At 35.9% G+C, this 17863-nt stretch overlaps 3 protein-coding genes across 5 annotated transcripts; 2 read left to right on the forward strand and 1 right to left on the reverse strand.

Annotated features, from left to right (window-relative positions):
• The first annotated feature begins 1748 nt into the window (after positions 1-1748).
• Positions 1749-4299, forward strand: BZO2H3 (bZIP transcription factor family protein). 2 transcript variants are annotated; one of them, XM_028074903.2, is made up of 6 exons: positions 1749-2298; positions 2411-2489; positions 2688-2862; positions 3058-3133; positions 3219-3344; positions 3774-4299. In XM_028074903.2, the coding sequence occupies exons 1-6, from the start codon at positions 2011-2013 to the stop codon at positions 4038-4040; spliced, it is 1011 nt and encodes a 336-aa protein (XP_027930704.2). In that variant the 5' UTR covers positions 1749-2010; the 3' UTR covers positions 4041-4299. The 2 variants fall into 2 exon arrangements, with proteins under 2 accessions (XP_027930704.2, XP_027930705.2); XM_028074904.2 differs by having other exon boundaries at positions 3073-3133.
• Positions 4300-5690: 1391 nt separating this feature from the next.
• Positions 5691-6889, forward strand: LOC114187002 (Bacterial sec-independent translocation protein mttA/Hcf106). Its single transcript, XM_028075103.2, has 2 exons — positions 5691-6059; positions 6547-6889. The coding sequence occupies exons 1-2, from the start codon at positions 5751-5753 to the stop codon at positions 6679-6681; spliced, it is 444 nt and encodes a 147-aa protein (XP_027930904.1). The 5' UTR covers positions 5691-5750; the 3' UTR covers positions 6682-6889.
• Positions 6890-8074: 1185 nt separating this feature from the next.
• SWP (RNA polymerase II transcription mediator) lies at positions 8075-17554 on the reverse strand. Of its 2 annotated transcripts, none has more exons than XM_028076769.2 (8): positions 16993-17554; positions 15806-16873; positions 15095-15189; positions 14840-15014; positions 13728-14733; positions 12597-13618; positions 10950-12010; positions 8075-9266 (listed from the first exon to the last, which is right to left on the reverse strand). In XM_028076769.2, exons 1-8 carry the CDS (start codon positions 17203-17205, stop codon positions 8465-8467), a joined length of 5442 nt encoding a protein of 1813 aa, XP_027932570.2. In that variant the 5' UTR covers positions 17206-17554; the 3' UTR covers positions 8075-8464. The 2 variants fall into 2 exon arrangements, with proteins under 2 accessions (XP_027932570.2, XP_027932569.2); XM_028076768.2 differs by having other exon boundaries at positions 15095-15192.
• Positions 17555-17863: the final 309 nt, after the last annotated feature.

A 17863-nucleotide genomic window follows, 5' to 3' on the forward strand; every position in this document is an offset into this window, starting at 1 on the left:
TTTTATTAATTTAAATATTTTAGCTAATATTTTATTATTATTGAGTGTTAAGTACTTAGAATTGTTATACTTTTGTCTGTATTTAATTTGAGTTGTTATTTGAGAATGTGTTGAGTAAGAAGAGATCGTCACTCTCATGTTTAATAACAATAGTGAGACATTTTCTTCCTGCACCCCGTAATTTCTTCGTGCATCTCCATATATTTTAAAATTCCCATTTACCCTTAAAAATTTCGAAATTTACAACCAAAAATATTTTGGAAAGCATGATCCGGAAGATAAAAAATTATATTCTTGGCATTACATAATTGGATAATAAAAGGTAAGGACAAAATTGTCTTTTTATTTTTGTCTATGGAGGTGCAGGAAGAAGATACATAAATCAATAGACTAAAATACTTAATAAAAATATAATTAAAAATAATTAAATTTTAGAAGGAATTAATACGCAATTAAATTGTATTATTTCACTGTAAAAATCAATACTCAATTGATATTTTGAACCTATATTTTTGAAAATAACTTACTTGTAAAATCCACCTAGTTAATAATAAGAAGACTGTTAAAAAAATTGCTTACATTTCTATCTTACTTTTAGTTGCTGAGTATTGGGGATTATCTTACTACACATTTCAATTCGGAATTTGAAAGTAGCAGAAGGTGGTATGCTTAGCAATTTGGGTGGGGTGTATTATACAATTTCTCAATCAGAGAATGACTTCTTAGTATATATATTTAAAGTACGGCCCAAACAAGACCCAGAAAAATGGATCTGATTTCGTACCCAACCTCTTCCATATTCCTAAACATTCAAAATGAATTTTGTCAGTGAAAAGTAAATAAATTTCTCTATCCGACTCTCATTTGGCAAAAAAGAATAAAATTATGTACTACAATTAGTTGTGATCTTGACATTAAATCACAGTTTTGATGAATAAAAACCTTAAAATAAGTGTTATATTATTAAAGGCCTGTTAACATAAATTCTACGTTTAATTTAACAATTATATTAACCAAAGTTACTAAGGACTAATTAGCACCAAGCATATAATTTATGTTTATTTTAAAAACAAATTACAGGATACTAATAAAAAAAAGTTAAAGGATAATAATACTTAATGTATTCAAATTCAGAGTAAAGAAGTCTTGCTATTCTAACTATCTAAGTTTCAACTCAGTGAATTAAACTCTTAAGTAATATTATTATCTGGTTTACTATTTATCTGATTTAGTATAAATTAATGATACTAATTAAAAAGCAAATGATAACATAATATATATTGATATAATGTGGTACCTAAAAATAGAAGAAAATTGTAAAAACATTAAAACAAGAAAATTGAAAAATATCAATTGAAATTTTATTCATTTAATATCTTTGATTATAAAGAGGAAAAGTGGGCAGGGAAGAGAGAGGAAAGTGGAAATCCAACCTAAGATTACCGGAAAGAGACAGACAGTTGTGTGGTGTCTATCCGCAGTGACTCACTCACACCTCATCTTATGTCAATAAATATTCCTTCTTTCAAAACTCTACAATATTTTAAAAACATAAAAATAAAGTTTATTTTTTTATTTTATCATAATTTGTCGATCTATATTTCATCTAAAACCAGTTGATAACGTCACAATCCTTCCAGTTATTTTATTAGGATTGTCAGAAGAAGAAAAAAGGAAAACACTAGGAAAACATTTTAAAAATAAGAAAAGTTAACGAGGAGATTATGGATTGGTGCCAAAAGTAGAAACTAGGAACAAGTTGGTTGAATGAAAGGGAAAGAAGATTATGATTTAGAAACGAAGAGCAACCAACCCTAATGGATGAGGATTCCATGCCACCTCACAAATTCATTTTTTTTTTCTATTATTATTATTATTATTGAATTCCAACAGACACGGATATTAAATAACAATAAAACGTGACGTTATTGGTGTGGATAAAATTGAAGTTGTGACAGACATTGTTGATTGTTTGAATGATGTGATTATTGGAATTGAAGGTTTGCGAGCATGGAAAGGGTGTTGTCAGTGGATGAAATATCGGAGCAATATTGGGTGGCGGCGAAGAAGGAATCATGCAAGTCAAAGTCAAAGATGAACCGTAGTGAATCGGAGTGGGCCTTTCAGCAGTTCCTGCAGGAAGCAGCTTCTCCATCTTCATCTTCTTCCTCCGATGTTAAACCCGAAAAGGATCCCGACATCAACATGAACATAACACTAAATGTCGATTCCCACGATTACCAAACTATTCTTAAAACCAAGCTTAACCTCGCTTGTGCTGCTGTCGCTTTGACCCGGGTATCATACTTTTTTGCTTTTTTCTTCAATGTTTTGTACTTTTCAGAATTTCATCGTTCTTCAAACCTCTTTCTCGTTGGAAATTGAATCAGTATCTCATGTTTTCTTCTAGGGATCTCTGGTCAAATCTCAAAATCCGACCACTCTCCCTGACAGTGGATCTGTTCCTTCTGAAGTTGGAGCCTTAAAAGGTTTGAATTAATATATTATTTTGGATGTGTTTGTGTTTATGATTTTGTTTTTGCATGTGTAAATGAGAACATGGAAGGTTCATTGATATAGGTAACATAATGTGGAATGTAAAATGAAGTAAAAATTTTAGACGTTTTGTTTTTTATCTCCTAATAATATGGTGAAATTCAACACATGCTGAGCTAAAAGATTTACAGATGTGAAAGGAGCAACTGGGATTTGTTTCTCACCTTTCCTGCAGAAGAAAGGCGTTGTTGCAGTGAGGCCAACAATGAGTGGATCTTCAAGAGAGCAATCAGAGGATGAGGAAGCAGAGGAAGAGATTAACATGACTGGAAACATGAATCCAACTGATGCAAAACGAGTAAGGAGGTAACAATACTCTCATACTTCACTATGTTTACCATACAAAACGTTAATGTTTTTGCTCTTAGATTCAATATCATATCCTCATAAATAGCCAAATGTGCTTCCACTACTATGCTGGTTCTTAAAGGAATTCAGATTTTTTATTAGATTTTTTGTATTGTATTGTTTAATTTAAAGTCTAACAAACTTGTGTTTTAGGATGCTTTCTAATAGGGAGTCTGCTAGACGCTCAAGAAGAAGAAAGCAGGCTCATTTAACTGAGCTGGAGACACAGGTGTGCATTTTTTTTTTTTTTTTCATTTCTATGTAATAATTCCCTGAGAGAGTTATGTCCATTCTGACCTTATATTCTATCTCAGGTATCCCAATTAAGAGGTGAAAATTCTTCTTTGTTAAAGCGCTTAACTGATGTGAGCCAGAGATACAATAGTGCTTCAATTGACAACAGAGTATTGAAAGCTGATGTTGAAACGTTAAGAGCCAAGGTAAATCTTACCTTCCTATATGTTAACCTGTTAAAGAGGAGACCTACGTGGACTTGGTGAAGCTTAACTTAATCGTACAAAATCGATGTATAAAATGAGGTTTGTGTTAATGTATATAGGTGAAATTGTTCTATTTTTAGTAGTTATAGGATTTTCAACGCAATGTTTCATGCTGAGATATATATACATTTAGCTAGATATTAATGAAAATCAAATAAACAACAAATTTCGTTAGAATAGATATTGGAAGACTCTGATTCTATTTTTTAACCTTAATTTAATTGTGAAATGAGGTTTGTCACCATTTATACATACGTACTATAGTAGTCCTATCAGGGTCTTAACTTTTCACAGAGGAGAAATCAAGTGAAGGAAAGAAATACTGTAAAATTGGTTTATGAGTATTGACAATGATGATTTGGTTTTTAGGTGAAGATGGCTGAAGAGACGGTGAAAAGAATTTCTGGGTTGAACCCAATGTTTCATGCCATGACTGAGATGTCATCAATGGAGATACCATTGTTTGATGAAAGTCCTTCTGATACATCCGCTGGTGCTGCTGTTCCTGTGCAAGAAGATCCAAATCATCAACTTTGTCAAGCCACTGGGGGAGCAAATTCCCTGCATAGAGTTGCTAGCTTGGAACATCTTCAGAAGCGGATTCGTGGTGATGAAGATTCACGACAAGAACAATAACATAGTAGCCAAATTACATTATGGTTTCATGAGGAAACTGTTCTAGACTCTTGTTTCTGCTAGTTGTTGTAAGTAACAGTAAATTCTTGTAAATCATGTGAATGATTCTTATTTTCATTTTTCTTTTTATGTGGAACCTTCAAATCTTAATACATGGCTAATGTGTAACACATATTAGTTAGATACACATGACCGTGACAAGAGAGTGTCAAGTGTTTGGTAGAGTTTGCCTTATCCAAATTGGGTGTTATAGTTATTATCTTGCTAGTATGGAATATGCCATATAGAATAATCATATACTTTTATTTGTATTAAAAATTTAAATTTTGTATCTAGATCTTATATTGAATAAATTAAAATATTAAATATTATTTAAAAGGAAAATCTATAATTTTATTGTTCTTAAAATGGAAAATGATATCAAATCTAAAGTGAATTGAATTCATGTTTTAGTAGTAAGAATCTAATAGACGTCACTTTGAAACTTGTTAGTTATGCACCCTTTCTGTGCCGTCTTTAAATTGTGTTATTAATTATATTCCACTCGTTCAACAATGCAATCATTACACAGTATCTAGTTTTGAGGCTGTCATGTTCTGAATCTGTTACCAAATCTTTAACCTGTGTTTGGTGGAGAGAGAAGAAAGATGAAGGAGGAGAATTGCTCTTTATTGATTGGCGGGTAGAATGGGAGAAAAATAAAATGAAAGAAGATGAGTTAAAAGATAAATAAAATTACTAATTTATCTAATATTTTGGATTATATTGAATAAAGTTATGGATATAAATAGGTTTATATTATCTAAATATTTTCTTTTTTTTATTGAAATAATTCAATTATATAACTCAATTTTTTCTCACTTTTTTTATTTTATTTTATCAAACTAAACTCAACATGCAATTACTTATAATATACAACAAAAAAATGAATTGTATTATTGGAAATTAATAAAGACAATAATTATATTAATGGTGTAATCATTTTTTATTTACTTCTTACACACATGATAAAGGAGTGAGAAACTTGACTATATCCAAACATTGTATATATTTTCAGCTAATTCATACGAAAATAAGACTCCTTAAATACTTTGAATTTGTATATGTTTTCTTATATATAATTTTATTTTTTATATGAGTGTTTCTATCTTAAATTTCTACTACTTGAGTAATTTATTTTCAACGTGTGTATGACATCTATAATTTTTACGAACGTGAATATAATGAAACAAATTTTACATATTAAATCAATACAAACATTATTCAAAATCATGTCATAAAATTGAAAACAAAATGACTATTTTGAAAGCGAGTTAATAATATTTCCTACAAAATTGAAAAGAAAAAAAGATTTTAGTCGAAACTGAAATGAACTTCAGCCAGTTTTTAAAACTCCATGGAAATACAGAAAAGAAATTTCTAATTCTCTCAAATGTTTTCTCCATTTTTACAGAGCTGCCCCAAAAATTTTTAGTTGAGATTGGTCAGTTAATTTATTGATGATTACTGCAAATAAAATTTAACACGTGATGGATAGACACAAACAAGTAAGGAAGAGGTTTTTTATTTGGAAAATTATTTTTTGTTTGCATTACCATGTGGTCATTGGTCAATGCTATTTTTTTTTTCTTGATTAGGGTTTTAGGTTATTATCCAATTTCGAAAATATAAACAAAAATCGTAGCCACAGAGGAAGAAAGAGAGAGAGAAATGGAGATGAGGATGATGAGCTGCGTTGGGTTTTCGAGTTCAATCCCAAAAGCCGCAATTGGCTTGGGTTCTTCTTCATCTTTGTGTTTGGGAAACCCCAAGTTGTTGAATTCAGGAAGTGGAAGGGTAAGTTTAGTGAGCGTTAATGGTGGAAGAAGAAGAAACAGAGGCTTCACTTGCAACGCTCTTTTCGGATTGGGCGTGCCAGAACTCGTCGTTATTGCCGGCGTGGCAGCGCTGGTTTTTGGGCCCAAGAAATTGCCCGAAGTGGGTCGAAGCATCGGCAAAACTGTGAAGAGCTTCCAGCAGGTAATTGTTTTTCCCTTTCTTTTCTTTCACATTGTAGCATTCTTATCTTAGATTTTTGGATTGATTGGAGTTAAATTCAAATTCTATTATCTTAGTAGTTGTTAATCTGGGATGTTTCAATCACTGGTATTGGATCACTTATAATTATTCAAATCTGTTAATTTTACAATTGATATTGGGTGTGTTGAAGATTTCCCTTCACAAATGATACAATGATTGAAATAGTATCTCTCTGTGTGTGTCTATATATGGCTAATTTTTGGATTGTGTTAAAGCTAAACTCAAATTAATGAACTTGAAGGGGGAAATTAGAATGTGATGAAGAAAGAAGACATTTCGTAGCTGAATGGGTTTCATAATGAGGGGAAAAAAATTATTTGGATTCTGGGTTTGACTTAATTGTTAAAGATGTGTTATAATGTATGAGTTGTGAAGTGTTGTGCACATTTTTTTTATTGCTGGTTATGGTATTTTGTGAATATTGTAGGCGGCAAAGGAATTTGAGTCGGAGCTTAAGAAGGAACCTGGTTCCACAGAAGAAGACTCTTCTGAGAAACCTATTGCCCTTGGTGAACAGGAGAAGCTGGACAATGAGTTGTCTAGTTCTAAGGAGACTGCATGAGATTGTAGATTAGATATATGATAAGTAGGTATCAGATCATCACTATGATATTACTATGCCTTTAAAGAAACTATTCTTCTTTACGATCTGTTAGTTTAGTATTTCTGGGATTTTGAGTTTCGTTGTTTTAATCATCAGACCAAGCTTTCAAATAAAAGATATTAGAAGAGGGGTACTAGTTTTGGTTGGTATTGCTCAAATTTTTTCACTCCACTTTCCTTGGTAATCCGTGTCCTTTAGAGTAACATTATTCTCACTGTGAATGTACCTTTACTTTCCCCACGTTCAGTTTAGAGGAATGGGACCAAATCTTTCGTTTATTTTCTATACGAGTAAAATGTCATTTTGATCATGAAAAAAATTCTATATAGATCAACATTGGTTTTCATGTTAACTTGTGGTTTTAAATGTTAACGAAAGACACGTTGAAGGTTTCTCAGTGCTAACGAAGAGCATGGCATGACGAGTTAAAAGATCATGGTGGAGTAACTAGCATGAAAACTCGATTATACTAGATTCATCTCCATCTTCAAAATCATGAACCAATTTCCGCTTGTGCTTGATGCGTTTAAAGTCAAACTCACGGTGCATGAAACGACAGAAGTGCGAATCATTACAAAACTAAGTGGTTGTGTTGCGATTCAAGTGAAGAATTTTTAGATTTAATGTATCACATTGTTCACCCCTTGTTCCATTGTTTGTGACAATACTTTACCGTGTATGAATTGAAATTCTAGGCAATTTAACGTAACAATCAATCATAAATGCTTTAGCACTATTACACTTTGTGATTAAATACTTTCTGGATATTTAAATACTTTAATGTTTTCAAACAATGGTACATACACCGAATGTGTTCAACTATGCAAATTAACAAATACACCTTATATCAGTTGAATTTTTAAAATTTCGTTCATATAAAGTTAGAAGTTTAAAAATTTCAGTAAGAAATAAAAGGGCATTAAAAAAAATGTCAACTTATATTATTCTCATTCTTCTCTTTTTCACTATGTCCAAACACTTCAAAAATAATTATCTTGTCTCTGTTATTCTTCCTCACCCAAACAAAATAATTATCTTCCTATATTGTAGATAAACAATACATATAGTACGGAACCCTCATTCAAATTTTGGGTGGAATCTTAATTAATTTCTCTTCACGAGACTTTAAATATTTCTAAATACAGAAAAAAGAAGTACTACTTTTTTTCTATGTAAAAACTAGTATTTTCCAAATAACCTATATAAATTCAAGTGTCCCTAAGCAAATGAGGTTATTGCAAATTACACTAAAGCAAACTTCGGTTTGAGAAAGATAGCATCGAGGACAAGATAAACTCAATTAAATAGACTGCAAGTTCTAATATCACGCAAGTGTAGATTGTCATAGAGATGGAGCGTAAAAAAATTCCTTTACTAATTCATTTGATGTCATCTGTACAATAGCGCCCCAGCCAAAAAGTTATGCCATGATATTACACTATCAGCAAAGATATTGTACAACCTAAGATTATCTGAGAAACTTGGAATACTCGTTATATATATTTGGTTAGTAAATCTAAAATTGGTGCCCGCAAATCTAAGCTTGACTATCAAAATTCATTTTATGAAAATTATCTGTAATCACCTGTGCACTTTCTCCATTACAGCAACGTGCTAGGATGGTGGGGGCATGCTTAAACTCAGCATGGCACCAATATAAACCAAAATGCATTATTGACAGCACTAACCCAACATATATGCAGAGTAGATATGACTGCTTCAATTAATACTAACGAAACAATCACGTTGCTCCAGAGCTGGCTGTGACCCCATTACCATCTCTCAGCCCTTGAATGCACATATGCAGATTTCTCTGCACACTGTCCGCAACTAATTTCAACCTACCTTGACTTACATCTGCTGCTGAGCTCCCATTAACCTCCACCGCTCGTGCCACCCTCTGTCTGCATTTCTCCCAATCATCAACACGCAACCAACAGGCCCTACCACCATGGCTACCATTCATGGCAACAAATGATACATTAGAACTTTCACCAAATGAATATCTCAATCTTACTGAAACACAGTACGGCAACCATGCAGCACCACCAGCAGCATTAACATGGGGGACGTGGGAGGAATCAAGTACAACGGTAAGCGCAAAATCAACAGAATTATGAACACGATCATAATGGATGTTGCTCCTGAATGCGGATGAGCTCTCAGAGTTCTCATCCACGTTTAAACCAGAATGATTTTCAAGACACAACTCAATTCTTGGTTTTTGAGCTGAAACAACATCTCCAACTTGTGTCTGCGATAATCCTTTTTTCCAAGCAATTAATTTCAAGAATTCTCTCAGTACTGATACAGGTAAAGTGAGCATAGTTATGAATGAAGCAACACGAGATGCATCATAGGGTTCTGATGCCACACGTCGGCTGAAGTAGTCACATATTTCACTTATCTCAGATTGACTTAATTCCTCCGGCGCAGGATTTGAATTTTGCTGTTGTTGTTGCTGCTGTTGGTGAAATCGTTTTACACTTAATACCTGAAGGAGTAACTGAACTCTGTGGACACTTACAGCAAATACATATCCTCTGCAGAAAGATGAAAAGAAAGCATTTCAGTTTAGTGCGTAATAACTAGAATAAGAATACCAGACATTTAAGAACCTGAGAAGACTCAAACTGTTTTCCCTTTCAACATTGGTTAAAATTTTAGTCCAAGATTCACCATGTATTACTTTAGTTCAAATTGCTACATTACCCTGTAATTTGTAGTGTATAAGCAAATAAGACCCTATCACACTGGTTTTCACGCAAATGGCTTTAGATTTGATTGGAAAAATTTAAAGCGTAGCACCTTAGTTATTTTTTAGAATACAGGTTAGGATTAACTTGAACCTACATCCCACTTATATATCCTACTTAGACACCAACATCTCTGTAGTGTGTAGACATGGCCGATACTTTTTGGACACAACACGTGTCATACACACCTTAAACTGGGTCATCATTTTTTCAGCCAAGACACATCTGGGAAGCAGCTTGAACTTGAGTAAGGTATGCCAACACCTATTACTGACTAAACACTTATACTATAATAATATAGTAAAAAAAGGAAACATATAAATAATGTAAGGCCCAGACACCTTTTTGTGGTTTCTTTTCCTAAGATTTACCTAGTTATTTTAACTATTAAGAGTACACCTTCCGTTATTTTGGAGAAACCAAGAAACACAATACACTTTCTTGATTTTAATAAGGTATATATGAGATTTTCTATTTTACCCATTTCATTAGTACAACACAATAAATAAACGAATTAAAGAATAAGATAAAATAGATAACAAGGAGTAATTAATGTTGTCCTAAATATTGAAAATGACAATAAAATAGAAATAAAAATCTTTTAAAAAATATAATAAAGGAAACAGAGGGTGTAGTTTCTTTGAATTCTATTGAGCTGTTGTTATAGGGAACCTGAAAACTAGCAAATTCATTTTTACAGTATGAATTTTATAAATCTTAATTCTCATTTGAGATTTTTGTCATGTTACACATAGAATCACACATAAAAGTGGCGTCATGTGTCCTATATGTTGGACATTAGTTATGTCTCGGTATCTGTGTTTGTTTAGGTGCTTCATGGGACAAAATGCAATATAATAAAAAATAGCTATTTCCAACTGCTTATCGGCAGGGGGGAATATTTTGCATCAACTCATAAAACCCTGGGATATTATGCATACAGAAATTAAAGGGGTTAAATTTGAACTCTATACTTAAATGAAGAAAAAATGTAATAAAATTTTTCCCATTTTTGCAAAGTAGAGATAATAAATCATCAAATATCAATATGCGTAATATTAACTAACATGGAATAATCAACTTCATGTATCATGCTCAGATTAAGAAATAAAAAATGAATCAAGGCATCTTATATTACATCCTAATCCAAAATCCAAGAATGTATTGTGCAACAACTAATCAGGCTTAATCACCCAAGGTAACAAAGCTACAAAACAAACAGCGAAGCAAAGAACATGTTGCAAAGATAAGGAGGAATAAAATCAAGCATCAATCCCGTAATATGACAACTGCAACTATTTCCCTTTAATCAGGACTGAAACATTATATAACAGCGAAGTTTGTAAATATATAGCAAAAGTCGTGTACCAAGAAGGAATGAAAAATTACAACAGAGAAGTGTCTGAATAAAGAAAAAGAAAATCTAGACACAAGAATTGGGGTAACAGAAGAAGGGTTCTAGATACTTACCCAACAAAAAAACGCAAGGCGGGCTGCTCAGGGTCCAAATTCAAAAGTGCACCTTCATTTTCCTTCAAAATAGATCCCAGGATCTCTTTCAAAAGATCAGGTAACTGGGCAAAAAGCCACAACACTCCAAGATACTTGAGAATGCCTCTCAAAACCTTTTTAAGAGCAACGAGAGGAACCCAACCACCTCCATATCCTCCATCGTCACCAAGACCAATAATGGCTGTGTTAAGCTCGCCTCTGACATGTGCTGGGACAACTGCTCCAGGGGGCCTCCGTATAGAGACAGGTGATGTCATCAAAGCTAAGTTTGAAGAGCCTGCTAAAGCATTTCCCACGCGGTTTAAGCTAGCTACTTGATTTCCTGTTCTAGACATTGCAGCAGAAATTGGCAGGTTTATTCTATTTCCATTTGCAGCCATCATCTGGGATCCTGAACCAGGGTTTGGATTATTTGAATTTGCCAGGCCACCTGCCTGTTGTCCAGTGAAACTGGGATCCAGTCCATTCAATTCCTGGGCAACATGTTCCATGATAAAAGGCCGAAACTGGGGGCACGGCAATGACCCTCCTGAAAGACGACCCTCTTTAGGAGGTGTTGCAGGCTGCAACCACACCTGATCTCCTGCAAAGCAGCGCATGTCAACTGCAAACTGTTTCCTGTACATGATTCTTATCCAATATGGACCCCGCAGCACAACAGAGACATCAATGGGCAAAAGTGAACTAGGAACAATGCCCGGACCACCACGTCCAGCAGCAGCTAACATTGAAAGGGTCTGGTTAGTGAGACCACTTGCTGTAGGCATGACGGTGTTTGCCCCAGGACCAGATGTAGGCTGACCAACATTAGTTGTTGAATTCCCAAGCAGAAGTCCCTGTGACGATATATATCCACCAGATTGTTTAGGAATGGAAGATAGAGCAGCTGCAACCCCTGGAACAGGACCAGCTCTAGCTGGCCTGGTTGCAGCTGCCAGGGCATGCAATGGCCCTGCAGTCAGCCTAATGCAATCCAAAAGTGATGAAACTTCAGCTCCGTTTATGAAATCTTCCAGAAACTGCGTAGAAATACAAGCATTTGGTACAGTAAATAAATAGGGCAAGAAATATTGGGAACATACCAAGGGCAAAACATTAGAAACATCTCTACAGAAGACAACATTAAGAAGCGGGTTTCTTATCACCACTGAAATATCAAAAGGAAAAAATGGCACCAAGCAGCAGAAATAACCATAACAAAAAAATTAATGCAATGGATTTCATGTTTATATCGCATAGCCAGCTGAACAAGAAAAAAAAGGATGTCCCACAGCAATTTCACCCAGAAGGTACTATAAATAATCAGAACAAATATGAAATGAACCAGCTACGATCAACAGGGAACAAGACTTTAGCGGGATCATGTATGCTAATTCTCATGATAAGGGAGAAAGTCCAAGAACAATGAAGTAAAAAACAAACATGGTGAAAACAGGTCAAAGCCAACAATCATGACCGAATAAAGTGGCACGCATATAATGTTTCATCAAAATTTTGAAGCACAGCAGGGAAATAGAAGTCTATGACTGATGCCAGAATGAACACAATGGAAGAAAAAAAATAAGAAATAGATAGCAGCAATCAGTTGAAGAGAAAATAGCAAACCTTCGTATGAGGCCAAAGTTGATCTGGAGATACATGCATTGTGCAACCCTCTTTACCAGATTCCCATTCAACAACAAAACGAGCAAGGACACTTGAACCGAAGCTAAACCACAAGCTCATCAATCCAACTGCCTCAATTCTAAACGCCCTTCTCATCTGCTCAGATAGTTTGTCAGCAGTATCTAAAGCAACCTTGGAATTTAGTGCTTTGCTGTCAGTACTAGTAGTAACAAGGTCATCTGACTTCTCTTCTGCTCTTACGCCGAGTAATTTCCTCATGCCAAGAGCAAATGTTCTTGCATTGGCAAGCCTTTGAATATCAGCAACTAATTTCTTTATACTATCTACCTCGACAGATTGATAACTCAAAACAACACCATCTGGATCATAATGTATATGTGAATCTATGTCAGATGTATTAGCAATTCGAACACCTGAACCCCATGGTGTATTATTGCTCCCTTTCTGCAGCTCCCATAAATCCCTGAAGTGTTGATCATTTATTTTAACATCCCAATACATGCAACCAGGTCTTCCAAGTCGCAAACATATATGCTGCCATGAGTCCCCTCTAGCCAGAGGAAGTCGAAACCAAATGTTAGATGATCCACTTCTCAAACCAACTTCTTCAACATATGAGATGTCTAATGCATCCATCTGGCTGGTTAGTCTAGCATGCTTAATGCAAAGTGAACAATGCCTGACCACATGAAGAAGAGCCACAATGTAAATGCTGGATGGAACAGTCCCTTTATTCACCTCAGCTATTAAACTTCCATAAGTGTACCCTTCGGTTTTGGGTATCATCTCAGCAGACATGGCACCCTGTGCCAAAGACATTTGACAACCAGATGCATCTGAAAGTTTTCTTCTCTTGCAGATTCCTGGGTTGTTTTCAACACCTTGAAGAGATGGAATCAAGGCCAACATATCTGAAGCTGTTCGCTTTCTGGATTTCTTATCATTTTTTGAGGTGACATCTTCTCCTGCGCTATAACTAACTGTGGATTCTAGTGTTTGGGCTGCAAGCGTTTACTTGTCCAGTCACATATTGGATAGTGAAAAATAAATAAAGAACAGCATGACTAAACTCTACATGAAAAAGATGAAGATGGAAAGGAAGTATCTTACATACGGGAGTTGTAGCACATGAGCCAGATCCAACAGCCTTAAATGAATCAACTTGAGGTCCATTAGGTCTGGAATTAGGTATTCGAGAGCCAGTTGGTCGTGGAGGAGACAACAGTCGAGATGATCGACTTCCAGATAAAGCCTCATTAGAAGTGTCATTCAACACTCTTAGTTGTTCTTCATCAATTGCAGAAGAGGAAGTAACGTCAACTGAATGCGGAGATTTTGGAGAGGTCAAATCCTGTTCAGACTTGGAAGCAGACAGCTTTTTCCCCGCAGTGCTCCTTACTTGTCCTGTTGGTATGGAGCCGACAGAACTGGACTGAACTGGGCCTTTCACACTACCAGATGAGAACAATGAACCACTATAGAGGCTAGTAGCCCCTGAAGCTTTTGTTACATTATTAACCTGTGCCATCTGTATTCCTCCTTCCCACTTTGGTGAAGGGCTTCCAGCCTTTAAACTATGGATATTCATGGGGACAGATCCATATTGAGATGGAAGTGATGTATTCCCAGTTGAAGAAATATTTTGAACAGATAACGGAGCTGCTGAAGATCCTTTCTCAAGTCCAAACACTTCGTCAACAAGTGATGAAAAACCTGATGGATGACCTTTTGCAATCTGTATGGAATTCTCAAGGCGAATATCAGAAAAGAACTCATGTCCAGATGTTTGATTTGGGCCAATGGCATTGGGCAGAGCAGAACGTAATTTTCCCCAGTCAACCAGGCTTAAATTCATTTCATCCTCATGAACCTGCATTTGTCCTATATCAATTTTCTTGATCCGCACAACCTGATTAAGGTCACCGCCAGATAAATTATCTGTTACAGATGGGTCAGGCTGAGTCTCTAACAACTTAAACAAGGGTTTAAAATCCTTATCAAGCTGCATCAGCAGAAAGTACGAGCTTCCACAGTCTGGAAATCCCATCAATAGCATAGCTGAACCATCTGAAACATTCTTGGGTATTTTAACTATATTGATCCCATGCTCATATACCTGCAAGAATCCCCAATGATCCATAGGTCTTAGACTTTAAGGTAATCCTGAAACCCAAATAATATGCTTGAAGACAGTCCAAAGGAGAGAAAACAGGTAAATATACCTCAAGTCCTAAAACCCTTCCGATTGAAGCAAATAGGTGCAATATACTTTTGCTTCTCAGGCTTATGAAAACCTCAGCTGCAGTCATAGATCCCTGATTCAAAGCTTCTTCACATTCTATTAAGGCTGAAGAAACCACTATGTTTTGTGAAGATTGAAGAAGAAAACGGCCATTCCTGAATAGGAACACAGGAACGGATTTGAGAAAATCCCCCCAATTAAAATGCAATAGATTAGAAAAATGCAAGTTGGGTACCTGATATTAATTCCAAGAGTAAAAAAAGAAGAGCCATAGGCACGCACACACAACACCTCATGGCCCTCAGAGTCCTTGCTGCAGCACTTATCATCCTTCTACAGACAGAAGCAGAACTCAGATTTAAAACCACGTGCTAGAATGAATGGAAGAAGGTAGGGCATAAGATTATATACATGAGATCCATGGGAAGGCACTGAATCTATAAATTTAAACAATAGTTTGCATGTCGCAAAGGTTAATAGTCTTTCACAGGAAAACATGTACATATCATCATAGGGGTCTTGAGATCAAACATTTACTAAAGATGAAGCCAATGAAGTCCTTAGAAGGCTTTGGCAGTTCTGTCCTTAAAGGCCAGTTTTCTGGAGTTGAGGACTACTCAAGCCTTATAAGGACTACATTTGCAACATCTAAAGATGAAATGATTTTGACCAGAAAGAACTGACACCACACGAGCACATAAAACAAAATCGTAAAAATATTTAATATCAAGTATCTGAGAATCTATCTATCTTTCGAAACTCAAACGATGTTAACAAAGTCAAACCCCGAAAGGACTGACCATCAGACATGCAAATAAAACAAAATCCCAAAATAATTATCCAAATCTAATCCTTACCGAACCTACTAAATTCCAATGCAACACAGCAAATTGACACTTCCAAACTCCCCAAAAGAGAAAACGTTTCCAAATAAATGTAAACCAACCTGCTTATATTCAATATCAGGTTCACCCATCCGGGACTGGAGCAAAACATCATCTGCAGCTCGACAGACCTGAACATTTTTCACCAGTTCTCTTTTAATTTCGAGCAGCCGAGTATATCTGTTGCAACAAATAGCTCTTAACAGCAACCTCTCAACATCAATACAACTCTGGTCCAGAACAAACTCTGCCTCCTTGCCAGTCAAGGGGTCTATGACAAAGCTGCTGTGGAGACACTTTATCTGAAGATCTGACCCAGGTTCAATTTTAATAAATGGGCATGTACCCGATTCAGACACATTAGCATTTTTATCAAAATCCAACCAGTACACAATTTTCAAGCCAGGAGTTCGCAGGGCAGACGAATCAGATTCTGCATCAGGGTTCTGAACAGAGCTAGAACTCGCTCCATGACCCTCGGATATGAGCTCAAACCGAATTGCATCCTTCCACCTCCCCTGTCGAAGAACCTGAACTTGCCTTATCACCGTGTCCATGACAAGTGTAACACACAGCTCATGAAGAACTGAGTACATAACCGAGAATGGATTATCTGCCGCCGCCATTCGCCTCTCCAAATCATCTCCAAGCACGTGCCGCCGCATTTCCTCCAACTTCACAGGCTTATTTTTCTCCCCGACAAGTAGCTCCAAATGCAATATCCTCCACAAAGACAAGTGTCCTCTATACCCAAGCGTTATCAAAACCTTGAACTCCCCATCCACCCTAAGCTGCGCGGTACCATCAGAAACCTTAATATCAGAAAACTCTTTGGGAATCGAAACCTGAAGCAATTTGGAGCGAACAAGCGTGTCCAATTTCTTCAAAGCAGGTTTCTGCTGATCCTCGGTCAAAGCATACTGAGTCCCCACATCCTCTACACATTTCGGCAGACGCTGGTAACTTCCCGTGAGAAGAATATCAATTGCGGAAGGAACATCATAAACGGGTGCACGCGCCTGTTGAAGCCCCTCGTGCATGAAGAATAACGAGTCTGCAGCTTGCGTGAAACACATGTCGTGATTGGAAACAGTGGAAGCCAGTTGCTGACAGTGCTGTATCAAAGGAACCTACAAAAAAACCAAACAAGCCAATAAATTAAAACAAACACAGCAAATTCCATAACAATAACAGAATAACGAGACGGAAATAGAACTGAAGCACGAAAGTGAGAGAGAAATTGAATCACCTGCTGGCACCACTTGGAGAGGACATTGAGACGGATCATTCGCTGCTGAGTCTTGCTCAGGAATTTGAGGATGCTAATCTTCTTGTCGGTGTCGGATAATTCGGAGGACCTGCATTTATCGACGAGTTCTTTGAGAGAGGCGTATGAATCATGAGCGGCGCGTGTGACGAGCGTGGAAAGCTCCACCGTCTGTTGCCCTAACTCCGCAGCCATTGGAAGTTGTGGTTGGTTAGGGTTCTTCCGATCTAATTGTTTTGTCAGAGCAGCATCGAAACTAGGGTTTTACGAGAAAGAGGGAAATTGATATACGGACAAGAACAAGAAGAAAAAGAAAAAGAAGAAGACTAAGAAATAGAACGAAAACGACGAAGCCCGTTCCCAATTCCTCTCTCTCTCACACACACACCTTTCACTAGTCTCAGTCAGGGTCAGGGCAAAGGTTCGTTTGGTTCTCTCTCTTAAATATATTGTTTGTTGGCTCTTACAAAATTGCGTTATTCTTTCTTTCTTTCTTTTTCTTCTAAAGAAGCCCTTGACTCCTCAATCTCAAAGCGCCCACCAATTTGGGATCGCTACTTTCATCGATTTTATATGCAAACTAAGGAATGGATGAATGAAGAAATATTGCACTTGTCTTTCCTTCCATTTATATTTCCCTCGCTCCCAATCATAAATGATTTGGGGAATCATTTCCTTGACAGAAAATAATAATGAATAGATTATTTATTTAGCTGAAAATTTAAAAAAAAAATCTATAGTTTATTAATAATAATGAATAATATATTTTTTATCGTAAAAGGTGTTCGGAAAAAATTTAAAAAATATATATTATTTAACTTCTAAATTTGAATTTTCTTTCCTTTTAAATTTA

The sequence above is a fragment of the Vigna unguiculata genome, chromosome 6, assembly GCF_037176805.1.
Source record: "Vigna unguiculata cultivar grain cowpea cultivar isolate G323 ecotype 2 chromosome 6, ASM3717680v1, whole genome shotgun sequence".
Taxonomy (NCBI): Eukaryota; Viridiplantae; Streptophyta; class Magnoliopsida; order Fabales; family Fabaceae; genus Vigna; species Vigna unguiculata.